At 49.9% G+C, this 20,950-nt stretch overlaps 3 protein-coding genes across 7 annotated transcripts in view; all 3 read right to left on the bottom strand.

Annotated features, from left to right (window-relative positions):
* tarbp1 (TAR (HIV-1) RNA binding protein 1) overlaps nt 1-118 on the bottom strand; it is a 7,274-nt gene extending 7,156 nt beyond the window's left edge. The window contains exon 1 of the mRNA XM_062464482.1: nt 90-118. Within this exon, the coding sequence (XP_062320466.1) occupies nt 90-118 (29 nt within the window). The remainder of the gene's footprint in view (nt 1-89) is intronic.
* A 10-nt stretch (nt 119-128) lies between these two features.
* zgc:172136 (uncharacterized protein LOC566376 homolog) lies at nt 129-14,561 on the bottom strand. The gene is made up of 9 exons (XM_062464481.1): nt 14,409-14,561; nt 7,729-8,005; nt 7,266-7,356; nt 4,869-4,948; nt 4,106-4,179; nt 3,779-3,974; nt 3,444-3,599; nt 1,669-1,734; nt 129-200 (listed from the first exon to the last, which is right to left on the bottom strand). Exons 2-9 carry the CDS (start codon nt 7,798-7,800, stop codon nt 129-131), a joined length of 807 nt encoding a protein of 268 aa, XP_062320465.1. The 5' UTR covers nt 7,801-8,005; nt 14,409-14,561.
* A 2,301-nt stretch (nt 14,562-16,862) lies between these two features.
* Nucleotides 16,863-20,950, bottom strand: part of fam135a (family with sequence similarity 135 member A) — a 44,558-nt gene continuing 40,470 nt past the window's right edge. For all 5 annotated transcript variants that reach the window (XM_062463009.1, XM_062463011.1, XM_062463012.1 and 2 more), the window contains 3 exons: nt 19,409-19,519; nt 18,344-18,457; nt 16,863-17,874 (listed from right to left, as the gene is read on the bottom strand). In XM_062463009.1, the coding sequence (XP_062318993.1) occupies nt 17,669-17,874; nt 18,344-18,457; nt 19,409-19,519 (431 nt within the window). In that variant the 3' untranslated portion in view covers nt 16,863-17,668. The remainder of the gene's footprint in view (nt 17,875-18,343; nt 18,458-19,408; nt 19,520-20,950) is intronic.

The following is a 20,950-nucleotide window of genomic DNA, read 5'->3' as shown; positions in this document are numbered from 1 at the left end:
CTAATTGGAAGTTGATGCGCCGCCCGCTCCGCTGTATTGGACACGCAGGGTCAGGTAGGTACAGTCACAGCTGAATGTGAAAGGGGTACAGTAGCAGTCCGCGGTCACAGAGGTCCATTAAGCTCATCTCACCAGGAAGGTAAGTCGTCCCACGTTGGACCAGGGAAATCAAACAGCAGCTCCCTGATGTTGTTGACCTCCTGGTGTAAACAAGACAACATTAGACCTGCACACTAGCTAAACAAGACGACATTAGACCTGCACACTAGCTAAACAAGACGAAATTAGACCTGCACACTAGCTAAACAAGACGACATTAGACCCGCACACTAGCTAAACAAGACAACATTAGACCTGCACACTAGTTAAAACAAGACAACATTAGACCTGCTCACTAGTTAAACAAGACGACATTAGACCTGCACACTAGCTAAACAAGACGACATTAGACCTGCACACTAGCTAAACAAGACGACATTAGACCTGCACACTAGCTAAACAAGACGACATTAGACCTGCACACTAGCTAAACAAGACGACATTAGACCTGCACACTAGCTAAACAAGACGACATTAGACCCGCACACTAGCTAAACAAGACAACATTAGACCTGCACACTAGTTAAACAAGACAACATTAGACCTGCACACTAGCTAAACAAGACAACATTAGACCTGCACACTAGCTAAACAAGACGACATTAGACCTGCACACTAGCTAAACAAGACGACATTAGACCCGCACACTAGCTAAACAAGACAACATTAGACCTGCACACTAGCTAAACAAGACAACATTAGACCCGCACACTAGTTAAACAAGACAACATTAGACCTGCACACTAGTTAAACAAGACAACATTAGACCCGCACACTAGCTAAACAAGACAACATTAGACCTGCACACTAGCTAAACAACACAACATAGACCTGCACACTAGCTAAACAAGACAACATTAGACCTGCACACTAGCTAAACAAGACAACATTAGACCTGCACACTAGTTAAACAAGACAACATTAGACCTGCACACTAGCTAAACAAGACAACATTAGACTGCACACTAGTTAAACAAGACCTCCCTCTGGTCCTCCGTGCCATCCCATGACCTCCATAAGCCCCCATCCTATCCCCTGAGCTCTAATCCCCCTAGAAAGCCCCCGCAGGCCAGACCCAGCGGGGGGCAGTGGGGGTGTCTCCGGGAGCGCCCACATTCCTGCCAGAGCAGCTTCACCCCCTCCTCCACCACCCCCTCCTCCACCACCCCCTCCTCCACCACCCCTCCTCCACCACCCCTCCTCCACCACCCCCTCCTCCACCACCCCTCCTCCACCACCCCCTCCTCCACCACCCCCTCCTCCACCACCCCTCCTCACCACCCCTCCTCCACCACCCCCTCCTCCACCACCCCCTCCTCCACCACCCCCTCCTCCACCACCCCTCCTCCACCACCCCTCCTCCACCACCCCCTCCTCCACCACCCCCTCGTCCACCACCCCCTCCTCCACCACCCCCTCCTCCACCACCCCCTCCTCCACCACCCCTCCTCCACCATCCTGAGCCATCCAGCCTGAGAGAACACAGGCTCCCACTGACGCACACGATGACACACGGAGGGTTACGTAAGGGAGACCACAGATGTAGTGTCTCACACACACAACACACACCTGATAAACCTGCATTCCTTTGAGGGTCAGCCCCAGTAAGGCTGTGCCTCTCTCCTCCCTCTTGTCCTGCAGAGAGAGTGAACAGGATGACAGGTCAGACAGGCATCTGAACCCCTCGATAACCCTCTCTCTTTCATCTCCCCCCCTCCTCATCACTCACCCTCCTCCCTCCTCTCTTTCATCTCCCCCTCTTCTCCCTTCTCTCTCCCTCCTCTCTTTCATCTCCCCCTCTTCTCCCTTCTCTCTCTCCTTCATCTCCCCCTCTTCTCCCTTCTCTCTCCCTTCCTCTCCTTCATCTCCCCCTCTTCTCCCTTCTCTCTCCCTTCCTCTCCTTCATCTCCCCTCTTCTCCCTTCCCTTTCCTCTCACTATCCCCTCTCCATCCTACCTCCTCTCCCTCTCCCCTCCTCTCACCCTCCCCTTTTCTCCCTCATTCCTCCCTTCTCTCCCTCATCCCTCCCTCTTCTCCCTCTCCCTTCCTCCCCTCTTCTCCCTCTCCCGTCCTCTCACCCTCCCCTCCTCTCCCTAATCCCTCCATTCTTTCCCTCATCCTTCCCTCCTCCCCTCCACAGCAGGTGTACTCTTGACTCCAGGCTCCAGGAGGCTGGAGCAGTATATCTGAAGTGATGGTGGATTACACAACTGCTGCCTGGGCCTTCACTACACCTCTCTCTACAAACCCTCCCCAAATCAAATCAAACTTTATTTATATAGCACATTTCACACCAGGAAGCAACACAATGCGCTTCACAAAGGGGAGCAAAAAAAACAGACATCTCCTGGTGATATGCTGAATTTTGTGTGAGAGAGACTTCTCTCCTACTTAGGTCAAGAGGTCATGCTGTGGAGCCCACTGTAGTCCACATATAGATAAGGGCCTCACTTGTTCAGACTGACAGGAGTCAGTGAGGAGAAACTATGCAGGAAAAGGCTTCAATGAGTTACGATATTGTCAGGTGTAGTCTTTCAAGTATACAAACTTGCTGAGCACATGCTGTGACTTGTAAAGGAACATTCTGTGGAAACTATATCCGTACTTGTCTATTCATTGTATATAAGGCCGTTGTAACCCCTGGCCTCGCTCATCTGACCACTCTCTGCTTCGACTGGTTAAATGAGCCGACGTCGTTCTAATAAACCAAGTCAACTGTTTTTAATTGTCGTGCATCTTTCCGGCCACTGATTGACATCATCCTAATACCTGAGTTAACCCTAACTCTCCCTAACCCCCTCCATATATCTCCTGAGTTAACCCTAACTCTCCCCTAACCCCCTCCATATATCTCCTGGGTTAACCCTAACTCTCCCCTAACCCACTCCATATCTCCTGAGTTAACCCTAACTCTCCCCTAACCCACTCCACATGTCCTGGATTAACCCTAACTCTTCCCTAACCCACTCCATATATCTCCTGGGTTAACCCTAACTCTCACCTAACCCACTCCATATATCTCCTGGGTTAACCCCTAACTCTCCCCTAACCCACTCCATATATCTCCTGGGTTAACCCCTAACTCTCCCCTAACCCACTCCATATCTCCTGGGTTAACCCTAACTCTCCCTTAACCCACTCCATATATCTCCTGGGTTAACCCCTAACTCTCCCCTAACCCACTCCATATAGCTCCTGGGTTAACCCCTAACTCTCCCCTAACCCACTCCACATGTCCTGGGTTAACCCTAACTCTCCCCTAACCCACTCCACATGTCCTGGGTTAACCCTAACCGTCCTGTCCCAGTCCAGTCCTAGCCGTGTCTGTCTCCCTGACCCCTGACCTTCTGCAGGCGGTAGAAGATGACGGGCACATCCTCCAGTCTGCAGGACTCCTTGATGAAGTGCAGCGTGGCGTCGCGGGCAGACATGCCCCGCAGCTCGCCATGCACCTTGGGGCCGTGGCGGAGGAGGTAGTCCACGCCTCGCTTCGCCACAATCTGGGGTGGTGGGGGGGAGGGGGAGAGAATGGAGAGTAGGGAAGGAGGCGGGGGGGAGAGAAGAGGGGGGAAAGAGAGGGAGAGAGAGAGAGCACACTGGGTCAATATTTTGGTAGAATCTAAAATAACAACAGCCATGACTCAACACCCTCCTCCACACTGCCCCCTGCAGCACCTACCCAGGGAGGGAAGTACTCCTTGGGCTGGAAGTAGGCTGCGTCCCCCTGTTCCCCGCGGTCCTGGACGTGGTCAGGCAGGTCCGCCTGCAGGGCGTAGCCTGCCAGCTGGAAGTACACCTCCTCCTGCCGCCGACATTCAGACCGCAGCACGCGCTCACGCAGGTCGGAGTAGTACAGACGCCTCGCCTTGCGCTCGCTGACAGAGATAAGAGAGGAGGATAAGAGAGAGGAGGATGAAAGAGAAAAGGATGATTGAAAGGAGCGGAGGATGAGGAGAGGAGGATGAAAGAGGAGAGGAGGATGAGAGGAGACAGCCGTTTGACTCACCAGATCAGCCTGCCGTTCTCCACGTAGTACTGCACCTTGAGACACAGGAGCAGTGGCAGCGACCTCTTCAGCCCCTGGGGACAGCAGAGCACCAGGGGAATGTTACTGATGGGACACCACCAGGGGAATGTTACTGATGGGACACCACCAGGGGAATGTTACTGGTGGGACACCACCAGGGGAATGTTACTGATGGGACACCACCAGGGGAATGTTACTGATGGGACACCACCAGGGGAATGTTACTGATGGGACACCACCAGGGGAATGTTACTGATGGGACACCATCAGGGGAATGTTACTGATGGGACACCACCAGGGGAATGTTACTGATGGGACACCACCAGGGGAATGTTACTGATGGGACACCACCAGGGGAATGTTACTGATGGGACACCACCAGGGGAATGTTACTGATGGGACACCACCAGGGGAATGTTACTGATGGGACACCACCAGGGGAATGTTACTGATGGGACACCACCAGGGGAATGTTACTGATGGGACACCACCAGGGGAATGTTACTGATGGGACACCACCAGGGGAATGTTACTGATGGGACACCACCAGGGGAATGTTACTGATGGGACACCACCAGGGGAATGTTACTGATGGGACACCACCAGGGGAATGTTATCCAGCTGTAGGATAGCTAGCTGGGCTTATTATATGTTCATATATTCTAGCTTTATATCTAAATTCCTACAGGCCTCAGTCGGGATAGCCTCCACCCAGAATATCCATACAGGCGTCCCTGCTTACCTTGGCTGGGTCCTGCTTCCACTCCTTGGGGAAGTACTTGATGAGTTTCTCTTCCAGATCCAGGAAGATGTGCTCATTGTCTGAGTCCAAGAGAACGGAAGGAGAGAAGAGCAGAACTCACACAGCCACCAAACGAAAGAGTAATAAACTCACACGTGAAATTTGAAGAACAATAACATTATTAAGAGAGAGGAGAGAAAAGAGAGAGAGAGCATTGAGGAGAGAGAGAGAGAGAGCGTTGAGGAGAGAGAGAGAGAGAGAGAGCGTTGAGGAGAGAGAGAGAGAGAGAGAGAGAGAGAGAGAGAGAGAGAGAGAGAGAGAGAGAGAGAGAGAGAGAGAGAAAAAGAGAGTGAGAGAGCGAGTTGAGGAGACAAGGCTGACAACTAGTATGCTACTACTAATGCCAACAACATGCCTGTTTGCTCATCCCTTAGGTTAGCTCAGTAACTAGCAGAAAGACAAACAGAGGCTTGGCTGAACAGATCTGTTTTCAGAGGGAGGACACAGAGGATGTTTTCATAGTGAGAATTACAACACAACGATGAGCTCACAACTCCAAAAATGTTCTGGTTGACGACCTTTGCCTAAACACACGAGTGATTACGGCCCAAGCATGCCCGCCCGTGGGTTACTGCTTCAGTCTCTCATCCCTGGATGAGGATCACTAGATGAATGAGGAATGCACAGTAACTAAGCTAGCCGGTTCCGTGGTCAGCCCAGGAGTGCAGTGAGGGACCAGGGGTTCTGTGATTCATCTGTGGTGGGGTGACTGGGGCAGGAGGGCTGTACCACCTCATCACTGAGATATGCTCTCCTTTCCCCTCCTGTGGTATCCCCAGGCTGGTACCAGCCCTCTGGGACACACTGTCGTTAATCCTCCCTGCTCCCCCTCTCCTCGACCCCTTTCTTCATCGAGCTTCAAGAGCAACTCTCTTTACCCACACCACATTCTTCACAGGGCAGCTCACTCCTCCAGAGATCCATCAATCCATGTCTCCCTTCTGTCTGCTGCATCCCTTCTTTATGACTCACTCGTTCTCCTCCTCTCATCCTGGATTCAGCAGGATTCAGCAAACTCCCTCTCTCCCCACCCTCCCTCCCCCATCCCTCTTTTTCACCAACTCCCTCCCTCCCCACCCTCCCCCCTCTGTGTCTCTTCCTCACTCACTCCATCCATGCCTCCCTCCCCTCCCCCCCCCCCTGCCTCCCTTGTTTCTCCAGTGGAGAGGAGGAATGCAGGGGGCATTCCAGGCTTAATGAAGTTAATGCAGCCGTAGCCCTGGCCTGAGTGTTGGACGGCCCCACACTCCTGAGTGTTGGACGGCCCCCACACGCCTGAGTGTTGGACGGCCCCCACACGCCTGAGTGTTGGACGGCCCCCACACTCCTGAGGGTTGGACGGCCCCCACACTACAAAAACAAAAGGGCCCTTGTTGGGGAGGCCAGCAGGCCGCCCTAACCTCTCACTACAAACAGAAAGAAAGAGACAGAGAAGAAAAAAAACATTTTGCTCACTGGTTGAGAATAGATTAGACTTCTCAGTGGAGCAGACTCTCACACACACACACATACAGAGAAACAGAAACACACAGGCACACATTTGCACACACGCACACACACACACACACACAGAGAAACAGAAACACACAGGCACACATTTGCACGCACACACGCACACACACACACACACACACACACACCCACACACACACACACACACACACACACAGAGAAACAGAAACACACAGGCACACACAACAACAATTCTGTCATTGCTATTGGCTGGCCCTGTTGGCCCTGTTGGCAGATAACCCACTTCAGGGCAATATAGTGTGACTGGTTTCCCAGCGACCATGCAGGGAGACACGATATCTGTAATATATGAGAAGGTCTAGTTAGCTTCCTGTGTGGTGTGGGGAAGTCTGTGTTTTGTGTGAAGGACTAGCTAGCTGGTTGTGTTGTGTGTGTGTTGTGTGTGTAGGTCTAGCTAGCTGACTGTTGCGTGTGTGTTGTGTGTGTAGGTCTAGCTAGCTGACTGTTGTGTGTGTATTGTGTGTTCATTTCTAGATACCTGACTGTTGTGTGTTGTTGATAAGGACTGATCCTGAGAGCTTTCTAGACTGTGGTGTGTTTAACAATAAAACTATAGATCTTCCTCTAATCAGACAGCAGCATCTCTACTGTGTGTGTGGATTATCTCCAGTAAGGGTTGGTCTTAACCTGTAGTATTATCAGTGCCCATGGCTGACCAGGCTGTCTGACGACAACAACAGCTTGATGGTCCAATAGACAGGATGGATGACCAGGAGGGAAGTCATGGGCGGAATGATGAATGGAGGAGTGACATGGATGGATGGTTAGATGGAGGGGAGAGATGGATGGATGGATGGAACTCACCCCTCACCACTGTGAGACCAAAAAAGTGAAGTTCTTTAATTCCCAGAAGCTCCAATACGCGGTTGAAGACATCCTGCCCTGTAGCTTTAACCTGAAGAGGGACACAGTGACACAGTAAACAGACCTTGTGGGCAACTTATAAAACACCAACACACAGAGAGACGTTGTTACAAGCTACAGAGATGCCAGTTCAGAATGGAGCCAGCAGGAAATCCTTCTAATAAACTCCTTATTAAACCAGAGATTCATCCTCAGTCCCATCCTAGGCCCACACGGACAAGCAGACACACACACACACACACACACACACACACAGGAAGAGAAGCAGCACTAGTTAATAAAGCAGTAGACAGGCACACACACACACACACACAGGAAGAGAAGCAGCACTAGTTAATAAAGCAGTAGACAGGCACACACACACAGGAAGTGAAGCAAAGCTAGTTAATAAAGAAGCACTCACCCCCACTGTGATGTCTAGTTGTTCTTTGTTGGGTAGCAGCACACAGACAGTCTTTTTAGCTAGGGCAGACATTATGTCTGTATCCCTGTCTTCCTGTCAGTCTGTTAGTCTGTCTGTCTTTCTGTCTGTATCCCTGTCTGTCTGTCTGTCTTCCTGTCTTTCTGTCTGTCTGTATCCTTGTCTGTCTGTCTTTCTGTCTGTCTGTCTGCCTGTCTGTTCTCCTTCTCTCGTTCTCCTTCACTCGCTCCCTCTCCTCCACTCCACTCCGGTCATCCTTCTGAAAGAAAGTGGGGAGAAAATCGGGTCAGACATCTTTACATGAGGAAGCCAGCCTGATGAACAGATCAGAGCATTGGCCTGCTAGGGTTGGGTATCGTTTGGATTTTTACGATTCCGATGCCGAACCGGTACTAACGATTCCGATTCCTAAACTATTCAGATTCTTGAAAAACTGAAAAATGACATCAAAGAAAGGCTCTTTTATAGAGTTTAAAAATATATATATATTTAAATGTAACAATATATTAACATTTTACGTAAAGTAGCCTACTTAATAAGTAAAATTAAGTCACCTAACACACAACTACAATAATTTAACAATAAATAACAGTTACACTATTAACAAGTAACAACAAAATAAATGTTGAGTTGGTATGCTAACTAAACCTGCTTCAAACTAGCAGTTATTTTGCAGAAAAATGACCATATTTGCCTTCTCTGGCAAGATACTACACCTCTCCTGATTTATGGCATGTCCTGGACAGGAGAAAACTCTCTCAGATGGTGTCGAAGAGGCCTGTACACAGGTATGAGTTTGAAAGGGCAGACAAATTGGGGAGGCTGTCCCGGGACCAGGGACTGGTGTCAGCAAGCTGTTGGAACACGGTGCATCCCTCTGCTTTAAGAAGTATTCCGTGTGATGCCGTATGTTTCAATACATTCGACGTGCTTCCCCCTTTGCACGTTATTGTTTTGAAACATTTGTTGCATTTTGCGATGTCGGATTCCTTGGCTTTGAAATACAGCCACACTTTCGACCGCTTAGCTTTAGGCATTTTAAATGCACGAAAAGCTAGCTAGCTAACGATAAACTAGCAGAGCAAGTGTAATATGTTTACTAGCGATCACGTGCAGTCAATGGTTAATATGATTTTACGTCCGTTTCGGAGCGACAGAGGGAAAATATTAAGTGAAACCGAAATGAGGAACCGAATCGAGGAACCGAAATTTGCGTTCTAAACCCGGTTAATGGAACCGGGTTTCGGTACCCAACCCTAATCAGCACTGGCTGGGTGATACACCCCTGAGGTCTGTTTTAGGAGGTGATACACCCTGAGGTATGTTACAGGAAATGATACACCCTGGGGAGGTGATAAACCCTGAGGTCTGTTATAGGAGGTGATACACCCTGAGGTCTGTTACAGGAGGTGATACACCCTGAGGTCTGTTACAGGAGGTGATACACCCTGAGGAGGTGATAAACCCTGAGATCTGTTATAGGAGGTGATACACCCTGAGGTATGTTACAGGAGGTGATACACCCTGAGGAGGTGATAAACCCTGAGGTCTGTTACAGGAGGTGATACACCCTGAGGAGGTGATACACCCTGAGGTTTGTTATAGGAGGTGATACACCCTGAGGTATGTTATAGGAGGTGATACACCCTGAGGAGGTGATACACCCTGAGGTATGTTATAGGAGGTGATAAACCCTGAGGTCTGTTACAGGAGGTGATACACCCTGAGGAGGTGATACACCCTGAGGTTTGTTATAGGAGGTGATACACCCTGAGGTATGTTATAGGAGGTGATACACCCTGAGGAGGTGATACACCCTGAGGTATGTTATAGGAGGTGATAAACCCTGAGGTCTGTTACAGGAGGTGATACACCCTGAGGAGGTGATAAACCCTGAGGTCTGTTACAGGAGGTGATACCTCTATACCCCCCTGCCTCTATGACCTCCTTGTCCCTCACACTAAGCTCTGGCTGGTACGTGATGCTGGGCTGATTAATGGGAGCTGATCTCCCAAAGTCAATTAATCAGATGAATGAACACAGAGAGCAGACTCTGATCCTTCCTGTGTGTGGGGGGGGGAGAGACAGAGAGAGAGAGACAAACAGAAACAGATAGGGATAGAGAGAGAGGGACAGAGAGACAGAGATAGAGAAAACTAGATAGAGAGTGAAATAGTGAGTGAGTGAGTGAGTGAGTGAGTGAGTGAGTGAGTGAGTGAGAGAGAGAGAGAGAGAGAGAGAGAGAGAGAGAGAGAGAGAGAGAGAGAGAGAGAGAGAGAGAGAGAGAGAGAGAGAGAGAGAGAGAGAACAGAAAGACTGAGTACCCTTGGTAGGGTTACAGGTAACATAACTCCAACAACTCCGCAAACTTTCCTCTCTGAGAAGAACAGGTTCAAACACAACAGGATGGGACATGCTCACCTGGAGATACCTTGTCACCTGTCAGCACTGGTTACCCTCCCCCCACACACACACTCACCAACACACACACACACTCACCCTCCACCCACACACACTCTCCCTCCCCACACACATTTACATTTAGTCATTTAGCAGACGCTCTTATCCAGAGCGACTTAGAGTAAGTACAGGGACATTCCTCCCGAAGCAAGTAGGGTGAAGTGCCTTGCCCAAGGACACAACGCCATTTGGCACGGCTGGGAATCGAACTGGCAACCTTCAGATTACTAGCCCGATTCCCTCACCACTCAGCCATCTGACTCACACACACACACACACTCACTAACCCTCCACCCACACACTCCCTTTTCACTAGGACACGCCCTATCGAGGAGATCATAGAGATAACACTGAACAATACAGCAGAGTGGTGTGTGTGTGTGTGTGTGGGGGGGGGGGCGGGGGGGGGGCAAAAAGTATATTGGTATTGAAAGAAGGATTTTCCCTCTATGTTCAAAGGGTGGCCTGATTGAAGAGGTTTAAGAAGCACCGCCACAGATGCACCAGCCTCTGACCAGCTGTGTGGAGGCTCCTCAGAGCAGGGCTGGCTCCTGGCTCTGCTGGGCTGCAGGCCGGGGGCTGCAGGCTGAGGGGGCTGCAGGCCGGGGGCTGAGGGGGCTAACCAGGGGAGTGTGCTCTGAGGGACACTGCAGGGAGACAGATCCCACACACAGTAACATCCTCTTCCTCCTTCTGCCAACAGACGAGCTACTCTGAACACCAGAACGGATGTCCTCAGGCCTTCCTAGGTAGGCTGACAGCATGTTGAAACATGGCATGTCTTACACACACACACACACACACACACACTTGGCTCTCCATAGCAGGGGTAAACAGTGGGAGAACCTGAAAATCCAGCACCTGGGAACCTGCCTGCGTGTGGTGACGCAGCGCTACCTCCAGACTCACTGCTACAGCTCTGCTCCTACCCTCCAGACTCACTGCCACAGCTCTGCTCCTACCTCCAGACTCACTGCCACAGCTCTGCTCCTACCTCCAGACTCACTGCCACAGCTCTGCTTCTACCCTCCAGACTCACTGCCACAGCTCTGCTCCTACCTCCAGACTCACTGCTACAGCTCTGCTCCTACCTCCAGACTCACTGCCACAGCTCTGCTCCTACCTCCAGACTCACTGCCACAGCTCTGCTCCTACCTCCAGACTCACTGCCACAGCTCTGCTCCTACCTCCAGACTCACTGCCACAGCTCTGCTCCTACCCTCCAGACTCACTGCTACAGCTCTGCTCCTACCCTCCAGACTCACTGCTACAGCTCTGCTCCTACCCTCCAGACTCACTGCCACAGCTCTGCTCCTACCCTCCAGACTGACTGCCACAGCTCTGCTCCTACCTCCAGACTCACTGCCACAGCTCTGCTCCTACCTCCAGACTCACTGCCACAGCTCTGCTCCTACCCTCCAGACTCACTGCTACAGCTCTGCTCCTACCTCCAGACTCACTGCCACAGCTCTGCTCCTACCCTCCAGACTCACTGCCACAGCTCTGCTCCTACCTCCAGACTCACTGCTACAGCTCTGCTCCTACCTCCAGACTCACTGCCACAGCTCTGCTCCTACCTCCAGACTCACTGCTACAGCTCTGCTCCTACCTCCAGACTCACTGCTACAGCTCTGCTCCTACCTCCAGACTCACTGCCACAGCTCTGCTCCTACCCTCCAGACTCACTGCTACAGCTCTGCTCCTACCTCCAGACTCACTGCTACAGCTCTGCTCCTACCTCCAGACTCACTGCCACAGCTCTGCTCCTACCCTCCAGACTCACTGCTACAGCTCTGCTCCTACTTCCAGACTCACTGCCACAGCTCTGCTCCTACCCTCCAGACTCACTGCCACAGCTCTGCTCCTACCTCCAGACTCACTGCTACAGCTCTGCTCCTACCTCCAGACTCACTGCTACAGCTCTGCTCCTACCTCCAGACTCACTGCTACCGCTCTGCTCCTACCTCCAGGCTCACTGCCACAGCTCTGCTCCTACCTCCAGGCTCACTGCCACAGCTCTGCTCCTACCTCCAGACTCACTGCCACAGCTCTGCTCCTACCTCCAGGCTCACTGCCACAGCTCTGCTCCTACCCTCCAGACTCACTGCTACAGCTCTGCTCCTACCTCCAGACTCACTGCTACAGCTCTGCTCCTACCTCCAGACTCACTGCTACAGCTCTGCTCCTACCTCCAGACTCACTGCTACAGCTCTGCTCCTACCTCCAGGCTCACTGCCACAGCTCTGCTCCTACCTCCAGACTCACTGCCACAGCTCTGCTCCTACCTCCAGGCTCACTGCCACAGCTCTGCTCCTACCTCCAGACTCACTGCCACAGCTCTGCTCCTACCCTCCAGACTCACTGCCACAGCTCTGCTCCTACCTCCAGACTCACTGCCACAGCTCTGCTCCTACCTCCAGACTCACTGCCACAGCTCTGCTCCTACCTCCAGGCTCACTGCTACAGCTCTGCTTCTACCTCCACTCACTACCACTCTCTAGACTGGTTCAGTGCTCTATTTGTAGCTTCTCCATTATTTCACTGCCTTACAACCTTCTCATCATTTTAGCATTTTAATAGTTCTGTTTTCTCGGTCCATTGTGTGCTCTGACCATGGATTTTGTTGTAAATAAGTATATGTATATTTATATACACATTATAGATTTATAAGTATATAGCAAAAAAAAGATTATTTTCTGCAATGTGTAACCGAATTTTCTTACTGTTACGTAAACAAATGCAACTATTACTGTAATGCAACAAGCATATCCAGGTCTTGATTTGGTAATTGATTTCCAGTTTCTGAATCACAGTCATTACTGTAATCTGCAGCTATTGACCTACTTGTGGAACCTGAATGGTGGTGTAATCATGACCATCGTGATCATCTATGACATGTTCCTAGCAGCGTCAGCGAGGAGCGCAGATGACTAACCCATGTTTGAAACATGGGTTAGTCATCTGCGCTCCTCGCTGACGCTGCTAGGAACATGCTAACAATGCACAGGTTGTTTTGTTTTGTTCCGAGGTTCTGAGGTGTGAAGTTCCCAGCTGAACCTTTGGAACATCCATAAGGCAACAAGCAATTGACAGTCAGAAAACTTTATTGTCAACATTGATATGGGCAATAAACATGGCAGTAAACTCAGATTTAACCTCCTTCAGATTATCTAGTTGGCAGAGCCAGCTGTCTGTACCTCTCCCATACTCATCTTCCTATAGAGCAGAAATAGAATATGTATTTTAACAGATTTTTTAACAGATAAAGTTATATATAACCTTCTCTGGTCAGAAACAACAATGCACAGTTCCAAAGAGCACACTCATGCAGAGGTCAGTCTAGCAGAAAGTTACTTTTAGTGGTGTGAACTAGTGTATCTCCTTTTTCTACGGGTATAGTACACATTCAAGTACAAAGTTTCACAGATGGGGCTAATTGTTGTTTGCCCCTTCCAGTAACTACCGTAGTGGGCCATTCCTGGCATCACATGAGAGAAGCCATCTGCACGTACCTTAAATCCCCCTCAAGACTGCACTAATCCCCGGCCCTGACCATGCTCCCAGGAGCAAAAACAATCCCTGGGCCGTTAGCACTCTAACGGGCCTGTGTGGGACAACGATTTCTGAATGTGGAGCCAGCGCTTTACCGGCCAACCCCTCCCGACTGATTGACTGACTGCGCTCCCGTTGAATACTCGGAATCCTCGTACCATGCACGCACACGTACGCACGCACGCACGCACGTACACAACCAGCATTCCGGTGTCATATGAGAGCATCTTTCACATCCTGGCTCTCGTGGAGGTCTTGATGGAGAAACAACCTGATAAAGCTGATAAAGATTTTCACACTGCACAAGTGCATGTATACAAAGCTCAGGTTATTCTGAACCTCTTCCTTTGAAACAGAACACAAGGGCAGGGGAGAGGTAGTCTATAGGGTATGTGAAGTAACGTCGCTAAGAAGCCTACTAAAAATAAATCAATAAATTGTCCAGTAGATTATCCTCTCATTAGCGGTCCGACACAAGAGCACGAACAACAAATAAACAAAACATATTTTACACAATAAGCCTGACAGATAACTTATTTTGAATGTCCAAAACAACATCCCACACAGAGCGCAATACAGTCCAAGCCTGGAACAAGTGAAGAACGAGTTTCCAAGCATGTTAATTGATCAGAAAGTAGGCTATTACTCACCTAATGGAAAGGCAAATGCACTTTGAGAAAAGTTAGGGCTTCTGTGTATGTGCCGATGCATGGGAGACTAAACCACGAGATACGCCACAACAGATTCTCACCACGGATGGGTTACTTTAAACCAGACTGCCGACCGACTATGCAGCGGCAACATTTACCGATCTGATATTTAAACTTCTGAGAGCTGTAGAAAGCTTCTAGCTGTCTGGACCGTACCATTCGCATTGCAAACAGGGGTGAAACTATTTGATCGTAAACTATTAAAAAAAGAACATTGAAACAAATAACACACTATTCGAACATAATTCGTTCATAAATTACTGTAAATTTAAATTTCTAGAATTTACAACTGCCCCATAAACATGTGTTTGATGACATCTACTCAAGGAATATGTTGAGAATGTATTCGCACCTCCCGACGGTTTCCCAGCAATTTCGAGTTAGTTATTTTAGACAAGTGGATTACAAAACAATTTACCAAAAACAATGTTTGTACAAAAATGTATAGCCTAATAATATATGTAATATTCATATAATGTAATTCTAAACATCCTATATTGCTTTTTTTCACAGGTACACTCTTGCACTTTTTGAGGTTCTTGCTGTTTAATTGTAACTTCTCTAACAACATGCTCTTATTGTTCTACCCTTTGGGACTTATTTGGTTTCACAATGTATGCTTCATGTTTGGCTACCCGTAATGTTTGGGGCTATCACGTTGTTATGATCAGTGACCTATGCACTTTTGCAAAACTCTCTTTTGGAAGTCGCTTTGGATAAAATAGTCTGCTAAATGCATATGTAAATGCAATGTAATAGTTTAATGGTTAAGGATATCGTACAACATAAAGCTATTAGTTGTCTAATAGGTAAAACTATATTCTCTGAACAGGAATGATTTAGAACAATACTCAACAGGCTAATATATAGTATATCAAATAATATTAGACTAGGCTGGATAGAATAACTTTACTAATGACTCTTGTACAACCATGCTGATCAGTTGGCTATAGGCTATTTACTAGGCTATTACACAAATCGTAAATACGGGCGTCCGTTTAGAAGAATCTGTCTGGCCGATCTTGTCTTTAGCGACAGATTAACTAGATTAGCATTAGATCAACAGATTACAGCTAATTGTTTTCAGGGATTGTTGTCTCTCGGTTAACCTGGTGCCAGTTAGGCTGTTCTAGTCGGTAAAATAGAGCTGACTTTTGGTGTGCACCGTATAGCCGTAACTGGATGAGGATTGCAAAACTTGCACTAACAATAATAGTCCAAACATAGGCCTAATTTGACTTTGGTCCAACACTTGGGTATAATGCCCGGAATTGAAACCATGACAACAATTTGTGCCTCGAACACGTAGCTGTGACCGCGGAGATGCGACCATTGTACCAGGGCCCCATTAGAGTGTAAAACATCGATGTGCGACCATTTACCGTTTCGTTTGAGCTGTGGTTCTTTGTGAGGTTAATTGTTTTTGTCAAGGAGACAATGTTGGACCTCCTACAGTCTCACCTTATGACGCGGTGGCCAGTGTAAACACTGTCAAAATAACCTTCCTTCCTTCCGTCACTGATGAGAGAAGTGACAAGTCGGAATACACAGCAGGCTCTCAGTAATCCAGCAACGCTAGAACATGCTAGAAGAACATGCTAGAAAAGCAATATACAAAAAACACACAACTGCTTTGACCTTGGGTCATGGTTCCAAAAAATCAAGTGGAAGCAATGTTCATCTCTGTTTCAATTTAAGGTTTTACTTTCAAAGAAAACTCTTATTTTAAGACCGAGAGAAAGAGAGATGGGGGGTCTGTCAGTTGGCCTGTACCCCCTAAAGAGCATCTAAGCTGCCATGATGGCCAGACATTGTCCTGGTCCACAACCTCCTCCCAGTAGGAGCCTACCCCCCCCCCCCCCTCCATAAGGAACTCTGACCCCACTAGTGTAATGTTTGGACACATTACCTCATCCCACAATGCCCTGCGCTCTCCAAATATGGGCGCAGAGATGAGAGGCTGGGGTTAAAGGGGGCAGAGGGGAGGGTGCTGGGGGAGGAGGGGGTGGGGCAATGAGGGTGAGGTGAGGGGGATGGCAGTGAGGATGGGGTTGAGGTGCAGGGGGGTGAGGGTGAGAGAAGGGGGGAATCTGAGGGGGATAACCCTAGCCCTACTCCGCAAGACTAGTTGGAAGGCCGACTCAACAAGACATAACATTGTAGGCAAACATGAAAACACGACACACACACACACACAACACATACACTCTCAATAACACACACAACAGACATGCTCTCACTCACTAACACGCACAATAATTTCCTTACATACTCTCTTAAAGCCACACCCCCACACACACATCAACCTGACAATGAAAGAGGTATAATTACACACCATGTTGGAGGAAGGAACAGACACTTCCTGATAATACACATATTTAATGGTCCAAAGTGCAATGAAATAATTCGATTTTTATTTAAAACAATACTCTCCAGTTCAAAAGCATAAATTACTCCCAATCCTCCACTTTTCGTCAGATTGCGTAATCACCTCGAGCCACGTTGAACCACTGACATCCCCGCCAGGACACTCTCTGTTCATGTCTCAGGTTCAGGTGTCTCTGACAGCCTGGGCTGGTGGGTTCAGGAGACACATGTAGCAGGATACAGTCTAACCACCATCAACTGCCTCTATAACTATCTCATTTGCATTGTCTTTGCCCTCTGCACGTAAAGAAACTAAACTGACAATAAAAAACAAAAAGTTATTGAATTGTACAAATGACTATACTCAGTACAAAAGCTTTTTTTTTTTTTATGCAGTCGAGGTGCAATGTAAGCGTCTAGATCTGATGTGAAGATGTTCTCCAGGTAAAAATGCTTCTTCCAACACCAGTAACACAGGTTTATCATTTGTATCATCACGTTTATCACAACCTCAGAAAAATAACCATTTCATTTTTAGCAGCTACATTTCCAGTTCGGTTGAATTGTTTATCCGAATGTCCGATGACACAATGACTTAACTTTGTATACTTAAATAACACTGAAATATACAAACAAAAGGTGAGCAGAATGACTTCCTCACCATGAAGAACATTCATAGAAATCTAAGAAAAATCATAAAAAAGGCTATGTGTATAAAACTGTGAATAAACAACCAGATAAGACAGTTGATACGAACATTGGGTTTGGATGCAGTGAGGTATACTTCCACAAGGTAATCCCTCTTCTCCTCAGTCCATGGCCTCTAGTGCCCCCTAGTGAAAGAACTTGAGTCCTGCGACCAGGAAGAACTTCTCCAGAAAGATCTCGGAGTCCAGGACGGCGATGTGGGCTGCTCGGCCAATCAGGGAGTTGGCGGTGTTGGGCAGCGCGTGGATGACATCATAGCGCACCAGGTTGCAGTCTCTGTTCTGAAGCACGGGTAACAGGAGGTTCTCTATCATCTCAGCATAGACCGGGCCTGACGGAGGGACAGAGAGGGATGGAGGGAGTAGAGAGGGAGAGAGAGGGAAGGAGAGATGAAGAGAGAGAGGGAGAGAAGGAGGAGAGAGGAATAGAGAGAGGGAGCGAGAGAAGGAGAGATGGAGAGGAATAGAGAGAGGGAGAGAGAGAGGGAGAGAGGAATAGAGAGAGGGAGAGAGGAATAGAGAGAGGGAGAGAGGGAGAGAGGGAGAGAGGGAAAGAGAGAGGAATAGAGAGAGGGAGAGAGGGAAGGAGAGAGGAATAGAGAGAAGGAGAGAAGGTAGGGTGGGAAGAACAGAAGAGGGGGAGCATTTTAATATTGTGAAGGAGAGGGAGAAAGGTGTGGGAACGGAAAGAGGTGGAGAAAAAAAGAGAGGGGCAAAAAATGGAGGACCAGAAAGGGCAGTGAGACGGGCGAGGTCAGGGGTGAAACAACTGTGCTCTAAGCATGTGTGACCAGGCCTCACCTGTCTGCTTGTCCTTCAAGGCTGTCTTGCACATCTCAACACGGGCCGAGTGGTACGGGACATAGCGGTCCTGCAGGGAACTCACCAGAACCACGTTCCTGAAGAACTGAAGACCTGCAGCACACAAACCAACCAGGATGGAGGGAGAGAAAGGCACAGTCACACCATAAGTGTGTGTGTGTGTGTGTGTTTGTGTGTATGTGCGTATTTGTATGTGTGTGTGTGTATGTATGTAAGTATGTAAAAAATGTGTTTTAGTCTTGCGAGTTCCTATTCCTTCTAATTGGGTGGCTTGGCGAGTCCTACGTTTCAGTGGCGAAAGTGTTTTACTCTCTGTGCTTAACGTATCAAGACAATGACTGTGGTCTGTAGGGTCTTTGTTGGGATTAGTAACACCCGTCTTGCACTCTCTCAGAAGTTCTGCACCACCCACCCCCCCCCCCCCACCCCCCACCCCCCCACACATACACACACACACCTGCAGTGAGACCACCAGCTGGGGGAGACAGGTTGACAGAGACATATTGTTAGAAAAATATTTTAACAAAGTGAGAGAGAGAAGATCTGACAGCTAGTTGGAGGCATAGAAAGAGAGAAGTTGATGGATAGAGATAGAGAGAGCTAGTTAGAGGCAGGTGGATAGAGAGAGCAAGTTAGAGGCAGGTGGATAGAGATTAGAAAGAGAGCAAGTTAGAGGCAGGTGGATAGAGAGAGCAAGTTAGAGGCAGGTAGATAGAGAGAGCAAGTTAGAGGCAGGTAGATAGAGAGAGGAAGTTAGAGGCAGGTAGATAGAGAGAGGAAGTTAGAGGCAGGTGGATAGAGAGAGAGACAGACAGGTGGACAGAGAGAGACAGACAGGTGGACATAGAGAGACAGACAGATGGACAGAGAGAGACAGACAGGTGGACCGAGAGAGACAGACAGGTGGACCGAGAGAGACAGACAGGTGGACAGAGAGACAGACAGGTGGACATAGAGAGACAGACAGGTGGACAGAGAGAGACAGACAGGTGGACAGAGAGAGACAGACAGGTGGACAGAGAGAGACAGACACAGACATCTCACCAGCTTTCTTGCTCAGCTTGTACAGGAAGGTCTGCCGGGGATCTGAGTGGTCTCTGCAGGTGAGCTGCAGCAGAGAGCCAGACTTCTTCCACTTCTGCATGAACCACAGCCCTGAGGAGACAGGGAGGAGGAGGAGACAGGGAGGAGGAGGAGGAGTGGAGACAGGGAGGAGGAGACAGGGAGGAGGAGGAGACAGGGAGGAGTGGAGACAGGGAGGAGGAGACAGGGAGGAGGAGACAGGGAGGAGGAGGAGACAGGGAGGAGTGGAGACAGGGAGGAGGAGACAGGGAGGAGGAGGAGGAGTGGAGACAGGGAGGAGGAGGAGACAGGGAGGAGGAGACAGGGAGGAGGAGGAGGAGTGGAGACAGGGAGGAGGAGGAGACAGGGAGGAGGAGGAGGAGTGGAGACAGGGAGGAGGAGGAGACAGGGAGGAGGAGACAGGGAGGAGGAGACAGGGAGGAGGAGGAGGAGTGGAGACAGGGAGGAGGAGGAAAGTGGAGACAGGGAGGAGGAGGAGTGGAGACAGGGAGGAGGAGGAGGAGTGGAGACAGGGAGGAGGAGGAGAGTGGAGACAGGGAGGAGGAGGAGTGGAGACAGGGAGGAGGAGGAGGAGTGGAGACAGGGAGGAGGAGGAGAGAGGGAGGAGGAGGAGGAGTGGAGACAGGGAGGAGGAGGAGAGTGGAGACAGGGAGGAGGAGGAGGAGTGGAGACAGGGAGGAGGAGGAGAGAGGGAGGAGGAGGAGGAGTGGAGACAGGGAGGAGGAGGAGACAGGGAGGAGGAGACAGGGAGGAGGAGGAGGAGTGGAGACAGGGAGGAGGAGGAGACAGGGAGGAGGAGACAGGGAGGAGGAGGAGGAGTGGAGACAGGGAGGAGGAGGAGAGTGGAGACAGGGAGGAGGAGGAGTGGAGACAGGGAGGAGGAGGAGGAGTGGAGACAGGGAGGAGGAGGAGAGTGGAGACAGGGAGGAGGAGGAGTGGAGACAGGGAGGAGGAGGAGGAGTGGAGACAGGGAGGAGGAGGAGAGAGGGAGGAGGAGGAGGAGTGGAGACAGGGAGGAGGAGGAGAGTGGAGACAGGGAGGAGGAGGAGGAGTGGAGACAGGGAGGAGGAGGAGAGAGGGAGGAGGAGGAGGAGTGGAGACAGGGAGGAGGAGGAGAGTGGAGACAGGGAGGAGGAGGAGAGAGGGAGGAGGAGGAGAGTGGAGACAGGGAGGAGGAGGAGGAGTGGAGACAGGGAGGAGGAGGAGAGTGGAGACAGGGAGGAGGAGGAGAGAGGGAGGAGGAGGAGAGTGGAGACAGGGAGGAGGAGAGAGGAGACAGGGAGGAGGAGAGTGGAGACAGGGAGGAGGAGGAGAGTGGAGACAGGGAGGAGGAGAGAGGAGACAGGGAGGAGAGTGGAGACAGGGAGGAGGAGGAGAGTGGAGACAGGGAGGTGGAGGAGAGAAGGAGGAGGAGGAGAGAGGGAGGAGGAGGAGAGAGGGAGGAGGAGAGAGGGAGGAGGAGGAGACAGGGAGGAGAGTGGAGACAGGGAGGAGGAGACAGGG

This window comes from Osmerus eperlanus, chromosome 6 (assembly GCF_963692335.1).
Source record: "Osmerus eperlanus chromosome 6, fOsmEpe2.1, whole genome shotgun sequence".
Classification (NCBI taxonomy): Eukaryota; Metazoa; Chordata; class Actinopteri; order Osmeriformes; family Osmeridae; genus Osmerus; species Osmerus eperlanus.
Note: the sequence above shows the minus strand (reverse complement) of the source record. Positions and strands in the feature narration are given on the sequence as shown.